At 33.4% G+C, this 19849-nt stretch overlaps 1 protein-coding gene across 4 annotated transcripts; it reads left to right on the top strand.

The window, feature by feature from the left end:
• The first annotated feature begins 13054 nt into the window (after positions 1-13054).
• Positions 13055-18784, top strand: LOC129309348 (histone deacetylase 14, chloroplastic). 4 transcript variants are annotated; one of them, XR_008592903.1, is made up of 10 exons: positions 13055-13213; positions 13750-14005; positions 15043-15117; positions 15311-15412; positions 15968-16039; positions 16229-16285; positions 16819-17070; positions 17610-17617; positions 17696-17877; positions 18111-18252. XR_008592903.1 is itself a non-coding variant. In XM_054950903.1 (10 exons), the coding sequence occupies exons 2-9, from the start codon at positions 13991-13993 to the stop codon at positions 18409-18411; spliced, it is 1056 nt and encodes a 351-aa protein (XP_054806878.1). In that variant the 5' UTR covers positions 13056-13213; positions 13750-13990; the 3' UTR covers positions 18412-18439; positions 18627-18784. The 4 variants fall into 4 exon arrangements, 3 of the variants coding, with proteins under 3 accessions (XP_054806878.1, XP_054806879.1, XP_054806880.1); XM_054950903.1 differs by lacking the exon at positions 17610-17617 and adding an exon at positions 18627-18784 and having other exon boundaries at positions 13056-13213; positions 18111-18439; XM_054950904.1 differs by lacking the exons at positions 13055-13213; positions 17610-17617 and adding an exon at positions 18627-18784 and having other exon boundaries at positions 13938-14005; positions 16150-16285; positions 18111-18439.
• Positions 18785-19849: the final 1065 nt, after the last annotated feature.

Below are 19849 nucleotides of genomic sequence, written 5' to 3'. Positions count from 1 at the left end.
GGTTAAGTGGTTTGAAAGTAAGGAGAGGAAGGGAACCAAAATTTCTCCTTCCATCCCTCCCTCATCTTGATCTCCTTCAAATTGACATTTTTTGAAGGGAAGTTAATTTTTTAAATTAATTTACCTTCATGCATTTTATTGTATTCCACGCTAGTCCATGGGTCTTCACTTCCCTCCTTAATTTGACCAGGGGGCCTCTCCTTTTTTTTTCCCTTCGTTTTTTTCACTGCTTTTTCAATCCTCACTTTTTATTAATTTTATAATTAAAAAATATTTAATAAAATGATATGAATAGTAAAGATTGAAAAAGTGAAGGGAAAAGAAAGAAAAAAAGAAGAGAGGCTTTCTCCCCTTGTCAGTCCAGGTTGTCTCTCTCCCATGCGTTGTCCTGTCATTGTCTCGTCGGATTTCTGCTGCTGCTTCTTGAGGATGGATTTGATGAAGAGGAGGGAGGAGGAGGCGTGCTTGAAGGTGTCAGAAGGTTCGGCGAGCATTTGGATGGTTTGCTTGGAGGAGGTATCGGCTTGGATATGACGAGGGCGTTGAGCATTTGGCTGCTTGCGGTGTTGGGACTCCATTGTTGGCGACAATGGGAGAAGCTTGGAGAGATGAAGATGGGTTGTGATTAGGCTTCTCTTGGTTCCATTGTTAGCGACCATTCTTATGTTTCTTCTATTATTATTGGTATAATAAAAAGAAGGTGAGTCAGTTTTTTTTGTTATATTCACTTTTATGCATTTATTAAAATTATATAGGATAAAATTGAATTTTACATAAATTAAGCAATTTGAATAAAGATGTATAATTAATTATATAAGAAATAAATAAAAAAGAAAATTATCATATAAGCAACGTTGTTTAATTAATCTACTGGTAAAAAAATGATTGTCCATTGTAAAATTCTTTTGTGGTGTAAATTAATTTATATAAGATAAAAGTAAAAAAATATATAATATAATATCATAATATATATGAGTATTATAAATAATTATTATGTCGCATCCTTTTCCCTTCCCTTTTACAAAAAAATTAAATAAGATAATATAAAATCTTTCCCAACCAAACCCCTTAAATAAAAATATCTTATATTTAAAAGAGTATTGGTTTCTTGGCTTGTTGAGAAATATTGTTAATTGTATAGCTAATACTCTTGATTAGTTTAGATTAGAAAATTGAAATGATCAAACTACATAGTAATATTTTTGGCAAAAAAAAAAAAAAAGGTGATACCAGACCCAGTAAAGCTAGCTCCAGATATTGCTAAGTTCTAACCCTAATTATTTCGAATTAATTTAATGTGTATTTTGGAGGAGAATAATGAAATTTAAATTGGGATTGATTTAAATTGTATTCATTAATTATATATATATAAAGCAAAATATTACTGTGCAACTTTTTTCTTGACAGCTTTTGGTTATGCCAATATTTTTTTTATTTACATATCTCTTTTTTATTAAAGTTATAGATGAACATTAAATATGAATATCTCCCCTGATAAAAATTTAATTATACTAATTTGTCAGTGGATAAAATCTTGTTGGTTTTTGGTTGTTGGGCCACAGTCAACCATACAATCTTTTAATTCACATTTTATTTTAATATAAGCTTGACTTATTGTCAAAAAAAGAAGAAGAAGAAGAAAGAATTACTTTAAGATCTCATTTAAGACAATTAATTACTTTTAAGTCCATTAACAACTGAGATTAGGAATAGATATGGGAGTAATTAATTATTTTGAGTGAAACTTGTATATAATTCTTAAAAGAAAAAATTAATCTTTTAATCTTTCAATTTTTACCTCACTTGTAACCCAATATCTCAACTATGACTCGCTGCGACTCAATCCCTCAACTTTTGATTCATCTATAACTCGGTCTTTGTTTTTTTTTAATTTTTTAAAAAATATCTTATCAAATAAGAGGGATAAAATGCTCATATATTATTTTAAAATATCCTCTTCTTGCTCATTGTTGTGAGATATAAGCTAACATGAAAAAAATTAACAAAAATTAAAGGACTATTTGTAAATGATTCAAAAGTTGAGAGACTGAGTCATAGGTAAGTCATAGTTAAAGGATTGAATCACAGCGAGTATAGTTGAAAGACTGAGTTATAAGTAACTTAAAAGTTAGAGGACTAAAAGATTAATTTTTTCTTCTTAAAAAGAAAAATCCTGTAACCTATAATTGTTGATAGTAAAATTGTCATTGAAACAGTAATTAGAAATTAGGATTTAATGTTTAGGGATTTGCGTCTCAAAAATTGTAAACTTGTATTAAAATTAATTTAATATTTGATCCAAGAAATTAAGAAAAGACAAAATGATGACAAAATTCCACCAAAACATATAAATGACAATCAAGTTCTTTAAAATATCATAATTTCTGACATTAGTGATTTTAGGTTAAACAACTAAATTATCCCTTATTTAAAATAAAAAAAATAATGGATTCAGTTGATAAGTTGTGATTTCTTATTTAATTCTTATGATTCACAAAATAAAAATTATAATTATTTAAACAAAAGTTATAACTGATTGTTTTCAAAACTCAACCTTTAATGATAAAGAAATTTCATATGTAGTAACTTGTAATTTTTTATTCAATTCTTATGATTCACATAATAAAAATCTGGGCTTACTTAAACAAAAGTTATAATTGATTATTTTTAGAACTTAGACTTTAATAATAAAAAAAATTTCACATAGGAAGTTGCAATTTTTTGTTCAATTTTTATAATTCATAGAGTTAAAATTGTGATTAGGATCAATTATTTTTAAAACTTGTTTATCAATCATAAAAAAATTTCCCATTTAAAGTTTTGATTTCTTATCTAATTTTTACGATTCATAAAATAAAAATTATAATCACTTAAACAAAAATTATGATTAGAAAATGAAGCCAAACCCATTATTTTTATTTTAAATAAGAGGCAATTTAGTCATTCAACCTAAAATTATTAATGTTAGAAAGGTACTCAGAGATTTAAGATGAATTATAGTATTTTTAATTTTAAAAGATCTAATTATTATTTACATATTTTGATGAGATTTTATTATTATTTAAAAAAATTGAAAAGTTGATAATATATTACACTTTTTTTCCCCATTGCTAGCAGGACATTCTTATAATTATTTTTAAATTTAAATTATAAAATTATAAAATGATTAGGAAATTACTTATTTTAATATTTTTTGTCATTTAAATTTTTATTTAAAATATTCAATATAAAATCAATTAAAAACATATTAAAAGAAGGAAAAATTATGTATAAGTTTTATGGAATAGACTTATTTATAAATAAATTCGGTGAAATGTAAAAATCACATACAAGTCTCTTGGAACATGAATGTAAATTTAAATTAATATGTAAATATAATAATACATTTGTTAAAAATATATATTACATCAATTAAATAATTTACAATTATTTCATCAATAATTTACAAATATCACTTCAATTTTTTACAATTATAACTTCATATATCTAATAGTTAAGCTAATCATCACTTACAAGTTGAATACTAATTGTATACAACTATCTTATTGATAATTTATAACTATTATTTTAACATTTTATAATATAACTTTACATGTCTAATAGTTAAATCGATGATACATTACTAACAAAGTTTGACACTAATTATTTATAATTATCTTATCAATAATTTATGACCATCACTTTAATATTTTACAATTGTAACTTCACATATCTAATATTTAAATTATTAGATATGTGTAGCATGATCAGCATGATCGGTTTAATTATTAAATATGTAAGTTATAATTATAAAATATTAAAGTAATTATTATAAATTATTATCAATTTAAACAATTAATGTTAAACTTTGTTAGTAAAATATGATCGATTTAACTATTAAACATGTAAAGTTATAATTGTAAAATAATGAGATAATAGTTGGAAATTATAAATGAAATAATTGTAAATTATTTGATCAATGTGATGTACTTTTAACAGGGTCTTACTATCCTTACATTTTAATTTTAAATTCACTCAAGTCCTAAAAGATCTGAATGTAATTTTGCATAATTTATTTTTTCCCTCCATGAAACCTATATATAATTTTACCTTTAAAAAATTATTTCTAAAGTCAATGCATACTATCATGATGATTATTTTTTTATTACTTATTACAAATTTGATATATATATATATATATATAATTGAATTGCTGTATTTTGCACGGGGCTTTGCCCCTTCTTTATCCAAAAAAAAAAAAAACAAGTTTTAAAACGAAATAGAAAATGATTTGAAGCGAAGATGAAAGCCACAAAGGATGAAATGCACAAGAAAACTGCAATGCAATGGACGAAATGTAGGTAGGCGTAGGTACACAACATTTGTTTGATTGAAGCTTCCCCAAATAAGAGCAAACCGTTTGTAAACATGAGATGCGACATAAGGAAACTCATGTCTGTCATTTTTGAATGGCTTTGGTATCCTTCACCATCCATTTGCAATAGGAGGAAAATATTGGGGAAAAACCATAAGGGGGAAAAAAATTAAGGGAGAATAACATTAAAGTTCAAAAATAATAAATTTATGAAAGCTAGATCCTCGACAATTTTTTTTTTAAATTAGGTTTAGCTATAAATTTAGAAGTTCTAATTGCAAGTAGGACATTTAAATTTTAAATACAACTTTCAGTTTGCAGTTGAGATTTTTATTTGTAACTATTTAAATTAATATTTGTAGCTTATTTTTTAAAAAAATTTATCAAGAACTTAATTATAATAATTTTTAAGTTTTGGGACTTTATTGTCATTCTTCCAAAATTTAAAAGAATAAGACTTCCTTCATCTATAATATAAAGTTTTTCCCCCGTTTCTTTCGTATATAAAAAATTGCTTAAAAAGAAAAACAAAAATGTATCTAGAAAGAAAATGTGATGGGTGTATCTCTCATTTCCTTGAAAACGTTTTTCATATACCAAGCATGTATTATTATTATTTTTTCTCAAAAGAAAATTAGGAGAAAACTAGTATGAAAAATGTCCTATTTATCTAGTTCTCTCTCTTCTCTCTCCTTTTTTTCTCCTCATAATTTTCTCTCTTCTTTATTTTCTTTTTCATACATATTTTTCTTATTCTCTTCTTATTCTAAACAAAGCAGCATTTGGAAAATGTATTGGGTTCAAACTCAATATTTGTTGGAATATTATTTATGAATTAACATTAATTAATAAGCCCAATAAATTGGTTCTTATGATCTTGTGTGGATCGTGATAGGTGGACCACACAAGTGAGCCCAATAGGCAGAGGCCCAACCCACAACCTAGTAGCCGTCAGTTATTTCCTATCTCTTAACTGACTGAGTCGGAGATAATAGATAATATAATTATTTAATTATTTAATAAGGCAGTTACCGATCTGATCTATATAAGACGATTAGTCGGTAACCACAAACACACGACTGATTTTCCTCTACTTCCATTATCTCTGAACTTTTAGAAGGCTCTGGGGACCTGAGGGTTGTGTACCTGCCTGTACTCGAGGTAATCGAGATTTCTCTAGCATTTATGGATTCTTCAGGTACGTATGAATTACTTTATTCTATCATATTATTATTATACATATGAATTGAGATACAGATTCAACACGTGGCATCAGAGCCTTGGTAACGACTTTTAAATTTGTATATCTCAATTCCCTTTACGTATATTTTTTTTTAATATATTGAAAAGATTCATGCTCATGTTGATAAATTTCTTATGATCCATATTCTTCAGATTTGAATATGAGAACTTTGTTTTCAATCTTATTATATTTATTATAAAAAAAAATTTCTCCTTCTCGGTGTCATCTCCCTATTCACTGTATGTTTCTGTCGCCGGAGAAGGACTCCAAGGACGTCGGACATGATCGCCGGAAACGGAGCTGCCAGTGCGTCGTCTTTCTCCTTTTCGGTGTCATCTCCCTATTCACTGTATGTTTCTATCGCCGGAGAAGGACTCCAAGGACGTCGGACATGATCGCCGAAAACGGAGCTGCCGGTGCGTCGTTTGCAGCTTCGTTCTCTGCCGCTACGTGGAACCAGCGAGAGTTAATTCTGCACTGCTGCTGGAGCCACTGCTGGAGTTGTGGACCTCCGGCGTTGTGGTCGTCGGCTGGTTCACTGGTGCTACCGCTCGTCCTTCCCCTTCCCAGTGCTTCTGGCTCGCGGCAGCTGAAAGAAGCTGCAACAGGATCATGAAACTGGATCCTAGGGATCCGGTTTCATAGTTCTGGGCCCAAATTTCGTTTGGGCCCAGAGCTGTTATTATAAAAAAAAATTTTTGGTAGGCTGGACCAAGTCCATTAGGCCCAAATCGCATAGGCCCAGTATAATTAAAAAAAAATTGTTAATTGCGTTTCGGCCCCAGTTTTAAATTACCTCCTTTGGCCCATAATTCCTTATATTTACGAATTAGCCCCACTATATTTCTGGAAATTATAGTTTAGTCCCTTAACTTTCAGAATTGTAATTTTGACCCAAATCTCTTCCTCAATTACTTATTTTCCCCTGATTACCTTTCAAAATTTCACTTAAGTCCTAAATTTGTTCCTTAATTCCCAAAAGACCCTAAGGACTTTAAAATTATTTTGTTTTGTCCTAAAATCATAAAGTTTGTGACTTTGTAAATCATTGATGATGTTTAGAATCTTGTAGCATTGATAATGGACATACCCCATAGGTATGACATTATTAATGTGATTTTAATGGTTGGCTTTGAGAATAGGCTAATAGCACTCCTTTAATGTATTAGATATTTATTGTACCCTATAGGTATGGAAATGTTTAATGCATTATTTTGTATGGATTTTTGTGTGAGCTAAATCTTGATGGTATATGAGCCTTCTTGGTGCATGGTTATAGTTGCATAATTGATAATCGCTTGTTGGGGAATTCTGTTTTATAATTATGTTATGCACGCATAATTAATATTTTCCATTTTCTGTTTTGCGACTTCAGTTTCTGCTTTTACGCAACTATCCTTTGTGAAGGCTCTCAATGGGACTAACTATGATGACTGGAAAGAGTCCCCCAATATGTATTTGACCATTTCTGAGAAAGATTTAGCTCTGAGAGAGCCCAAGCCTGTGGATCTCTCTTCCGAGTCCAGTACTTTTGAAATAGCCTTCCATAAACAATGGAGTGAGTCCAACCGGATCTGTCTAGCGATTATCAAGTACACAATTGAAAAGGTAATTAGGGACAGCATCCCTGAAAATGATACTGCAGTAGAGTACTTGAAAGCTATTGGTAACAAATACAAGAAGCTCGACAAGACTCAAAAGAACTACTATCTGTCACTTCTTGACAATACTTGATACGACGGAGTTTCTGGTGTCAGGGAGCACATTCTGAAGCTTGTTCATTACTATAACAAGCTTAAGTCATATGGGATTGATTTGGGTGAAAGTACCTTAGTTTACCACGTTCTTCAATCATTGCCATCAGAGTACGCATTCTTGAGGACTTCATACAACTCACAAGAAGCTGAATGGTCTGTTGACCAGATGACATCGATAGTCACTCAAGAAAAGGAAGCTATAAAAAGAATTTCTCTCACTCAATAAACTATGTTTCTCATAGCTCTAGCAGCAAATCTGGAGGGTCATATAAGAAAAAAGGGAAGAAGCATGATGCCCCAAAGCTTAATAATCCAACCTTTAAGAAGGATGGTGATAAGAGTGAGAAGTCGAGGAAGAAACCCTTTAAAGGGTTATGCAATTATTACAAGAAACTGGGTCACATTAAAGCTAATTACTTCAAATTGAAAAACAAACAAGAAAGTGAAGGTATAACTCTTCAAACTGCCCCTCTAGCTCTAGTTTGTTTTGAATCTAACACCATTGAAACTTCCTTTGACTCATGGTGGCTGGATTCTGGTGCCACTGTACATGTTGTGAATTCTCTACAGGGGCTAAGAAACCAGAAGGTTCCAAGTGAGGCACAGAGGTTAGTCTTTAGCATAGCAGGGAGCAAGGCATCAGTTGAATGCATTGGAACTGTTTCTTTGTATTTAAATTCTGGTCATGTTTTACATTTGAACAATGTTGTTTATGTACCTTCTGTGAAGAGGAATTTAATTTCAACTTCTGCATTGGATATTTGTGGCTATTCATTCTTCCAAGGAAATGGAAAAATTGACATTTATTTTGATTCCATTAATATTGGTGTCGCTTCCTTGATATATGGTTTATATCGATTGAATGATTGGTCACTTGAACTTCCTAATCTTCATGTCAATGCTGCTATTGGGCATAAACGTCAAAGGCCCAATGATAATTCCTCTATGTTATGGCATCGTCGTTTGGGTCATATCTCTAGAGAGAGATTGGAGCGCATGATCAAACAAGGCGTCTTACGAGACCTTGATTTCTCAGATTTTGAGACTTGTGTTGACTGTATAAAGGGAAAATTCCCTACTAGAGCTAGAACCAAAAGTGCAAAGAGGTTTGAAAACACTTTAGACCTAATCCATACTGATATCTGTGGACCTATCACGCCTCTGGCTATGGGTGGTTTCAGATATTTCATCACCTTCACGGATGATTACTCCCGTCATGGATGGATTGAACTCTTGCATGAAAAGGGCGAGTCCCTTAATGCATTCAAGACCTTTAAAGCAGCAGTCGAATTAAAATCTGGCAAGTTGATCAAGTGTGTGAGATCTGATAGAGGAGGAGAATTTTATGGGAGATATACTGAGACTGGCAGGAACCCTGGGCCATTTGCTTTGTACCTTCAAGAGCATGGCATTGAAGCTCAGTATACTATGCCTGGCACCCCACAGTAAAATGGGGTTGCAGAAAGGCGAAATTGTACTCTCATGGATATGGTTAGGAGCATGATCAGTCACTCCTCAATGCCGGAATTCTTGTAGGGTGATGCACTTAAAACTACTGTTTATATTTTAAATCAAGTTCCTAGCAAGTCAGTTCCAAAGACTCCATATGAGTTGTATTTTGGAAGGACTCCTGCGCTGAAGCATATGCGAGTTTGGGTTGTAAAGCACAGGTAAAACCTTACAATCCACAACAGATGAAGCTTGATGCTAAAACTATTGATGGTTTCTTTATTGGCTATTGCATCGGATCTCGTGGGTACAGATTCTATTGTCCAAATCACACTACTAGGGTAATTGAATTGACCGAGCTTACTTCTTTGAAGATGCCTTAGACAGTGGGAGCTTTGTGCCTAGGCATATTACCTTGCATGACGAAAGTAGCATTTTGCCTCTACCTATCTTGACAACTCCTCATGTTGACAGAGATAATGCCGTGGATCAGAATGAAGCTCAAGATGAACCACCTTTAGAGGGTGATAGGGACATGGTTGTTGAACCGAGACGGTCCCAAAGGGTTCGCAGGTCTGCTATTCCAGATGATTACATGGTATATTTGCAGGAATTTGATTCAGATGCTATTGATAGCTTAGACCCAATGTGTTACCAGGAGGCTATTTCTAGCTCACATTCTTCTGAATGGTTGGAGGCTATGAGTGAAGAAATTACCTCTATGTACCTCTATGTACCGCAATCATGTATGGGAGCTTGTAGAGCTACCAAAGGGGTTTAAACCAGTGGGCTGCAAGTGGGTCTTCAAAACAAAACGAGGAGCTAGAGGTGAAATTGATAGATATAAAGCCAAACTTATAGCTAAAGGCTACAACCAGAAAGAAGGTATTGATTACACAAAAACCTTCTCTCCGATATCCACCAAAGATGCTTTTAGAGTGGTAATGGCTTTAGTTGCACAGCTTGATCTTGATCTTCACCAGATGGATGTCAAGATGCGTTCTTGAATGGCATTTGTATGAAGAAGTCTACATGACACAACCTGATGGTTTTGTTGAATCCGGTAAAGAACATCTAGTGTGCAAATTAAAGAGATCCATCTATTGGCTAAAACAGCCTCTAGGCAGTAGTATCTGAAATTTAATGAAGTTATCACCTCTCTCGGTTTTGTTGAGAATGTCTCAAATCAGTGCATCTATCAAAAGTTTGATGGGAACAATTTTGCGATTCTTGTTCTCTATGTTGATAATATCTTATTAGCTAGCAATTCAATAAATTTCCTCATTGAGATAAAGCACCTATTGTCTTGCCATTTTGACATGAAGGATATGGGTGAAGCCTCCTTTGTTCTTGGGATACAAATTCATCGTGATAGATCTCGTGGTGTTCTTGGTTTATCACAGGCCACTTATATTGAGCGGGTATTTAAGAGATTCAAAATGGATTCATGTTCTCCTTCACCTGCTCCTGTACAGAAAGGTGAGCTGTTGTCAAAGTTACAGTGTCCCAAGAATGATAAGAAGAGGGCTGAAATGATAAAGATACCATACGCTTCCGCTGTTGGCAGCCTTATGTATGTTCAAGTGTGTACTCGACCAGATATAGCCTTTGCCATTGGAGTGCTGGGTCGATACTTAAATGATCCAGGTCCGGATCATTGGAAGGCTGCTAAGAAAGTTATGAGGTATCTTCAAGGTACAAAGGATCATATGTTGACTTACAGAAGGTCAAATTCTCTTGAGGTTGTTGGGTATTCTGATTATGACTTTAAAGGATCAGAAGATCTTGAGATTGTTGGCTTTTCAGATTCAAATTTTGCCTTTGTTTGGATGATCGTAAATCCACGACTGGCTATATTTTCATGTTGTCTGGAGGAGCTGTCTCTTGGAAGAGTGTGAAACAGACACTTACGGCAGTTTCATCTATGGAAGCTGAGTATATTGCTTGCTTTGAGACTACACGTCATGCTATATGGCTGAGGAAGTTGATATCTGGCATGCACCTAGTTGAGTCAATATCACGTCCTCTGACCATTTATTGTGATAACAAATCGGCAGTATACTATGCTAACAATCACAGAAATTCCAGTCGTACAAAACATTTTGATATCAAACTTATGTTTGTGAAAGAGAAAATTGTTGAGTCTCAAACCCGTGTGGTACACATTCCTGGCACACAGATGCTTGCAGATCCGCTGACTAAGGGCTTACCTGTAGAAGTTTTTCAAAATCATGTAACTTGTATGGGTATTGTGAATTCCCTTAATGCCCTAGTTTAGTGGGAGTTTGAGAACTTTTATGTTGCGATTTCTCTTTAGGCTTTGTTTTTCTTCTGTGAGTTATGTTCAGTTCAGTTAGATGCGTCTATATCATTTGTATCCCTATAGGATTCAATGATTTTGTTGTGGTATGCTATGCATGTCACTTGCTTCCCCATAGGAATCAGTGATTTATGTTGTTATCTTATTGAGCTGTGTTTGAAATAAAATTTCATAATTTACTCAGATTATGAGATATCATATCACTTGTTTCCCCATAGGATTCAGTGATTTTGTGGAGTTTCATTTTCTGAATTTGTTTGTGGCTTGTTTATACAACTTGCTTAATTAATGCAATTCAAGTGGGAGATTGTTGGAATATTATTTATGAATTAGCATTAATTAGTAAGCCCAATAAATTGGTCCTTATGATCTTGTGTGGACCGTGATAGGTGGACCACACAAGTGAGCCCAATAGGCAGAGGCCCAACCCACAACCCAGTAGCCGTCAGTTATTTCCTATCTCTTACTGACTGAGTCGGAGATAATAGATAATATAATTATTTAATTATTTAATAAGGCGGTTATCGATCTGATCTATATAAGACGATTAGTCGGTAACCACAAACACACGACTGATTTTCCTCTACTTCCATTATCTCTGAACTCTCAGAAGGCTCTGGGGACCTGAGGGTTGTGTACCTGCCTATACTCAAGGTAATCGAGATTTCTCTAGCATTCATGGATTCTTCAGGTACGTATGAATTACTTTATTCTATCATATTATTATTATACATATGAATTGAGATACAGATTCAACAATATTGACATATTTGTGTGTATTTGTGAGTGTGTTTCCCCTTTTTTTAATGAGAAGGGCTAGGTCAGGGGTAATTTTTTTTTAATTTACAAAAAAAGCAACTAACTTGAAGATGTTGTCATTGACTTTGATGACCGTCTCTCCACAGTGGGCGGGGCTATTAGCAGAGGTTGTGGAAGAAGAAGGAGCAGCGCAGGGCCGTCGTTGTTGTTCTTGCTAATCACCTCCATTCCAATGTGGTTGTCCTTGCAAGCTTCCTTTGATGCCATCGTAGGAGTCGGGTGTTTCAAGGCTCCCTCACCAATGTTTGATGATCAATAGGGGACAAAACAAGGAAAAAATAAAAGAGATATGATGGAGGGTATGGTGGTTTGAAGAACTAATTTTAAGGAATTAACTAATTTCATCCTCAATATGATAGAATTCAATTTAAAAAAATTTTCTTGAATTTGAATTTCTAAGAATCACAATTCAAGTGTATCAAACTTGACTCCATCAAAATTTTGTTTCCATTTTTAGTTCTTCTTGCATGATTCTTACATACCAAACATGGCCTTAGTTATTATGTGTTTTTGCATTGCCTCATTATCTTCATTTCCATTTCCCATAGGGCTCTTATTAAATCACACTTTTCCATCTTGCAAGTGAAACAATGGGGAGTGCTTATGCTCTTGAAATAGTTGGAATATTGGATTATGCAACATAGAGATACTGAGAGGAGAGTACTACCAATTAGCAACACGATGAAGAATTATCTTGAAATTTCACAAAAGGTGTAAATATACTAAGTCCTATGAAATGCATGAACATCTCTCATGTTCTCCTAAGTGTCTTACTTGAAAATAAGTTTTAATGCTTAATCATTAAATTACCTTTATTTTTTATTTTTTTAAAAAAATTATGTTACATTTGAGTTAATAAAAATTTGGATTTGACTTTAAAATTATACACTCTTATTATATTTATTTTTATTTAATAAAATATTTCAATTAAAAATTTTTGTAAATTACATCCTTAATCAACGATATTTTTTTAAAAAAACCTTAATAACTATAGTTTGAAAAATTTAAAATATTTTATATTCTTAAACATAATATTTAAAAAAAAAACAACTATAATATATTCTATGCTCTTTTTCCCCAAAAAAAAAAAATCTATGATCTCGCAATCAAACGTTGCCCGTGCGAACGCTTGTTTAGTTGTGTCGTGATAAGCGGGTTAGTGGTGATTTCGAAGTATTAACGACCGCAAGTTCCTGTGGCGGTTGTGGAGTGGTCACTCATCTTCATCTCCATGCAAATCGACACTGTCCCTGGCTCTCCTTGTTTCTCTGGTACTGTATCTTTTTCCTCCGTAATTCGATTTTAATCTATAACTGGGACTTAAAATGAAGTCTTCCTCCTAAAATCAAAGCAAATCTTTGTTTGATGCGATCCTGATAAGTGATAAGTTGATTCTGATATATTGCCAGGGTTATCTGATTCTTGATGAGTATTCGTTTTAATTAGTGTTGATAGGTTTGTCCCATTAGCTCAATTCAGTATTGGCATTTTGTCATAATAAGCTTTGCCTAACTTCAATATTTTGATGGTTTCTGATATGATCAATCCTTCTGTTTCTGAAATAGAAGAGATGGTTGAGAAATACCTTTTATAACGATAAATGTATTGAGGATGCTTGCAAGTTGCGAAGGAGCTCAATGTTGGGAAATTACACTCAATGTCCAAAATTATGTTTGTGTTATGAGTAGCTAGCTCTCTTCCTTATCATACAGTACGAAGCAGTTTTCTCTGTGTGCTAATTATGCTTATTTCAGGGAGAATTTTTTATTATGTATTTCTAGAGGATTAAGAATTTTGCTTATTTCAGGAAGTGTGTTCTTTCTGGGGGGTCATCAACTAAGCAGGTGGAAGACTTACAATGGATGTAATCTGGATATGAGATTTTTGTAACTAGATTATTTCATAAGAATCAGAAGGGTGACAAGAGATGCATCTCAAAATGTATTGGAGCACCTGTATCCTGTTCAGCGGCGACTAGGAGTGATTCCTTTATACCTTCTAAAGAGCAGCTAATTGATGCGCGATTGATATATTCTGTTGCTCCAGCCATGGGCCACAACCAAGTATATTTGCTGATTCCTTCATTATTTTACCATTTTTCCTTAGAAGCATGACATGATAACTAGATAAGACTCACAAATTTGTGGTTCTGCGAAAGTTTTTGGGCCTGATTGTAATAGTTTAAAATTCATCGCACAAATCGGTGATAATCAGTGAAATAAAACTGGTGGCTTTGAGCTACCTTTACTCAAACTGTATTATTTCATCTGCACCAAATCCTTTCCCAGTCGCCTTTTGTTAAGTTACTTGTATGATTAAGGAGGTAGTTACAATATTTAGTTAATCACTAACTACTTATTTAGCTAACAGTGAGTACAGACTTCCTTTAGTAACTAACTATGATAATTAACTTTAATTACTAGCACCATGTATCGGTAGCTTCCCAAGTTCTCTTAAATTGGATTTTTTTTTTTTTTATGCATTCATATATATGCTTAGTCAAGGAATATGTGTTCTAGACTAATAAATATGACTGCTGTCACCTGAATAAACTTTAAAGGAGAGTAAAAAAAGAACAAAGAATTTGATAAGTTTGTGATGGCTAAACACAACTGGCACAAACTACAAAGGATTAATAGAATGAGACAGAAGAAGCAATTTGCTGATAAGATGTAGCACGTATATTTTCTTAGTGCCTTTTTCCAACCTTTATATCTGCAATTATGCATACTGCCTTAGTTATGAATTATCAACTAGTACCTAAGACAGCACTGTAGATGGGAATTTGTATGGAATTTTTGTGAGTGCCTTAGTCATGCTTGTTGCATATCATTGTTCTTATATATTTAGTTATGGAACTCAATTAGAAGATTCTTGTTGCTCATATTTCAATTTTTTTTTCCTTCTAAAAATGACCATTTGTGCTGTTCTTTTGCCTTAATTTTTTTTTTTTTTTGGGGCAAGTCAGAGACTCCAATGGAGACTTTATGCTCTATGGCAAAACATAATGAATCTTTCCTCCTATTTCTTTTTTTTTTTAATATGTTGCTTCTATGTTTGATCTTTTCACGCTGGTTTGATTGCAATCCATTTCTTACAGGAATCTCATCCAGAATCACATTTTAGGGTTCCTGCAATTGTGAATGCTCTTGAAGAAATGAAGCTCACTTCAAAGGTGCTAAAAGCAATGGAAATCGTACTTCAGTAGCTTATTGTTTTTCATCTATATTGGTCTTTGCAATATCGTCTTAACCAGGTTATAATGTAAAAACACTGTTCTGATTAGTCATACTTGTATAGTGGCCTCTTGTGGCATACAATAAAAGTACAATCATATCTGCAACCACTTATTTGTTTAATGTAATCAGTTCCGGGGTTCTGAGATCATTGAACTTCAAAACTTTGTGCCTGCCTCAGTAGATGATGTCACAAGTGTTCATGCTAGAGCCTATGTGTCTGGCCTCGAGAAGGTATACTTTTTATCTTTTCAAGTAGTTCTCCTTCACTTCAGTTATTCCTTTTGTGTGAGGTTATATAACTTATAATGTATCCTTGTAGGTTGTGGCTAGAAAGTTCGTATACTAAACTGCTGATCTCTTTCAAATTGCCTCTGTCTCTTATTATGCCTTTCATTTTTTGTGCCTTTACCCCCCTTTGGAATTTATGATACTGAAAATTTTTTGATTGTTGTATGAGTGCTTTGACATTATATGTCTTGCACATGGTTATTTATTGATTAATTTTATTTTATGCATATTTTCTTCTGGTTTAGTTGTGAAATGATGTAAAAAACAAAAAAGTATGGATAAATATTGCTGGCTCAATTGGCCACTGGATAACAGACATATAACTAATGTCTTCATTTCAGTCAGTTCTCTATGATCACAGTTTTCACGTTTTATCGCAGTCCCTTGGCACTGTTAATAAAGTTATTTTCCTAAAGCATTACCTTTTGTATTTAATATGACTTTAACTTCAGTTGAAAATTTCAAAATTTTGATAGTTACCCCTTCTGAATGTTGTAGGCTATGGGTCAAGCTTCAGAGAAAGGCCTTATTTTCATTGATGGCTCTGGACCAACATATGCTACAGCCACTGTAACACCCTAAAGTTTCTCCCTCCTCTTTTTTTCTTTTCTTTTCTTTGTTCTAAGCTTATATATTTGCAGAAGATCATTCTATTCAACACACTTTATACGTTGTTGTAGTCGAAGATGCATCTATCCTGCTTGGAGTACTGTGACGTTTTCATCTGTTTGCTCTCTGATGGTAGTGCTAATAATGCAGACATTCCAGGAGTCATTAGTTGCTGCTGGAGCCGGATTAGCCTTAGTTGACTCAGTGGTGATGTCTCCACCTCGCATGACCATCTCTTAGTGATAATCTGTGTGTGTTTTGGGGAGGGGTAAGTGGGTCTGTGGGCGGATCATTGGATATATATATATATATATATATTCATGCTTCTTATGGTTGTGCTTGTGGCCATATTGGAAAAAAATGTCTGTTGTTGGAAAAATTTAAACTTGGATCCATTCGGACCCAATGCTGATTCCAAGAGAGCATAATGCCACCATTCACTTTAAGACTGCTCCAAACTGGCAGTCAAGTTGATTTTAGTTTGATTTGAAATTAAGCGTAACATATTTTCTTTTCTTGATTTTGTAGTTCATCTTTCTAAAACTAATTTTAGGTAGGATGTTCTTACGCTGATTTTGACCCTATAGATGCATAGTTTGATCTATGTATCTTTCCTTTTGAGTGGGAAGGGGGAGGCAGTTGCTTGTGTCACGAATTATGGAAACAGCCTCTGTGGTGGTTTCTTCCATCCATTGTAAACGCACTGGATAATAAATTTTAATGTTCATTTTCATATGCAGGTTGCAGCGTCAGAGAACAGCCTAGATCCACCCACTGGTTTTGCTTTGATAAGACCACCTGGACATCATGCTGTTCCACAAGGGCCTATGGGCTTCTGTGTTTTTGGAAATGTGGCCATTGCTGCTCGTTATGCTCAACGTGTACATGGACTAAAGCGTGTATTTATAATTGATTTCGATGTCCACCATGGGAATGGAACGAATGATGCTTTCTATGATGATCCAGATATATTTTTCCTCTCAACTCACCAAGTAAGACAAAAACTGGTTCAGATTTCTAAATATAATCCCATGCTTTATTGATTCTCAAGGCTCATATCTTATGAAAACTTGGCTTTTCTTCCCATGATTTTAGTTTTAATTGTTGAGTTTTGGAGCCCATGTCACTCAGAGTAAGCTTCAGTTGTATTATTTCAGTCATGTGCTGTTGCAAATATAAGCTTCACTACATTGTAACTGTTGTGCGGTTGAAGCTTGGAATTGGACAATGACATGAGACACTGGACATGGAGACATGATGAAACCTGAAGTGTCCATATGTAGTTTAAAGTGTCCATATGTAGTTTAAAGTGCCGAATGGTATCTCATCATATCCGATATGAGTGTCCAACATGGGTTAGATTTGGTCACCAATTTTCTGAAATTTCCTTGCAAACCTGCTTAACTGGGTAGAAATAAATGTACTATATTTTTCTTCAAAAAAGAGTTCTGTATGTTCTGATTCCATTCTTCATTTGTTTCCATCCAGTTGCCTGAAATCTATTGAACCAAATTTCACATCTTTTCTTCAGCTCTCGTTGTAAGCTTAAATTAAGTGACTTTGCATCTTGGAAAGCTCTCAAGTCTTTGGCTATATTTGAGCATTTTTATGACTCAGGATGGAAGCTATCCTGGCACTGGTAAGTTTGATGAGGTGGGAGCTGGAGATGGAGAAGGAACCACATTAAACCTGCCTCTTCCAGGAGGATCAGGTGATACTACTATGCGAACTGTGTTTGATGAAGTCATTGTGCCCTCTGCTCAGAGGTTTAAGCCAGACATCATTCTTGTTTCTGCCGGGTGAGCCTTCTATAAGCCATTATTGTCAAAGCAAAGATTGGATGAAAAACTAAATGACTGTTAGTAACTTTCATGTCCACGTACTTGTCAAGTTACGGGGTTAAAGACACTGGCCAACTGAATCCAACCATCAAATTTGAATTGGATCCCTAAAGCAAATAATGAACTCCCTTGTGTTATTTGTTTTTGCCAACAGAGTTTGAGCTGGAATTTCCTGTGATTTCATTTGTTAGGTATGATGCTCATGTGTTGGATCCACTAGCCAATCTGCAGTACACAACAGGAACATACTACATGCTTGCATCCAATATAAAACAATTAGCAAAAGAATTATGCGGAGGCCGCTGTGTGTTTTTCTTGGAGGGAGGATATAATCTCAAATCTCTTTCACATTCAGTGGCAGACTCATTCCGTGCCTTTCTCGGTGATCGGAGTTTGGCATCTGAGTTTGATGACCCAAAGATTCTCTATGAAGAGCCATCAACAAGGGTTAAGCAAGCAATCGATAGGATAAAAGCCATACATTCCCTGTGAAATTCCTAGTAAAAATCAGATCTAGCTTGTATGTAACTTTTCCTTTTCTACATCTCAATGACTTGATGTATTGATGCGTGTGCATGGTCCCACTTCACAAATAGTACCCATTGTGAAGGATTGCTCCAAAAAAGAATCATGTCGTTTTGATATCAGTGACTTTTTTTTAATCTCTTTTTGGTCTCACAAGAAATTATGCAATTCCTAACGTGCAGGTAATTAAGCAGAATGGAAAGATATCATGCAGTGGGGTCTTTAATCTTTGTGGAAGACAGCCTATGGAGGTGCCTGGTACGAAAGCAACAGAGTCTTCATGTAAAAGCTTTGTAACAATAAGACAAAATTTTCACATTGAAAAGGCGCCTTCACGATATACTTCCCTATAAACTTTTAGTCTTCTGAGGCAGAAGGTAAGTTTCAAGTGCCATAATTGTTACACAGTAAAACATGTGTCAGGATCAATTTGTTGCCGACTAAAATAACCAAACGAGAACTTCGGGATGCCAGTGTCCACAAAAACAAATACTTACGTTTTAGATAAGCTTGATTATGTCTGATGAAACTGATACTAAACCTTAAAGTCGTTGACAATGGGTGGCTAATTGTTTACGTGATGGAACAAGATTCCCACTCTAGTTTTGTTTCTAGTTATCTTATTGACTAGAAAGGTTCAGAATGGATAGAAGAAAACGAAGTTTACTAGGAATACAATTAATTGAAGGACAAAGGTGATCATGATAGCTTTAGGTACACGACTAGTCTAATTTTGCAAGTACAAGCAAATTACAAATCTTAAAAATGGAGGGGGAAAAAAGGGGGGAAAAAAAAAGAATGAATGATATAGAGGTTTTAAAAGGATAAATTAATTCAATTTATATTTTAAATGTTAAATTTTATAAATTTATAAATGTTAAATTTTATAAATTTATAACTTTGACTTTTAAATTTGCAAAAGTTATAAATTTATTTTTCTTATTAAAATTTAATATGATTGAAAAATAAATAAATTTATTTTTCTTAACTTTGAATAGAAGTTACAAATTTATTAAAATAAAATTGCAAAATAATCAAACTTATAATTTTTTAAAATTTAACATTTAAAACCTACATTAAATTAATTAAAATAAGATCTTTCTGTCATCCTCCAAAAAAAAAATGGAGATTTGGCAGCAAAATTATATGTTAATCTATTGTCTTCGAAGGAACCTTCTAGATCCACGCCGGTACAATTGATTTGACTTGATCTGACTTCCCTGATAATTTTTTTAAAGACATTTAAATTTTTAAAAATAAATTAATTATAATTAGGTCATCGTCAAAATATTTTTAAAAATAAATTAAAGATATGAATTCAGATGATTCAAAATTCAAGCATTTAAATTAAAAATAAAATATTTAAGTTTTACGTGTTTTTATTTAAATTGATAATTAGATTATG

The sequence above is a fragment of the Prosopis cineraria genome, unplaced genomic scaffold (genome assembly GCF_029017545.1).
Source record: "Prosopis cineraria cultivar Desert tree isolate PC_DT_omini unplaced genomic scaffold, ASM2901754v1 PC4, whole genome shotgun sequence".
In the NCBI taxonomy this organism is placed as follows: Eukaryota; Viridiplantae; Streptophyta; class Magnoliopsida; order Fabales; family Fabaceae; genus Prosopis; species Prosopis cineraria.
This window is presented reverse-complemented; position numbering and strand designations above follow the sequence as displayed.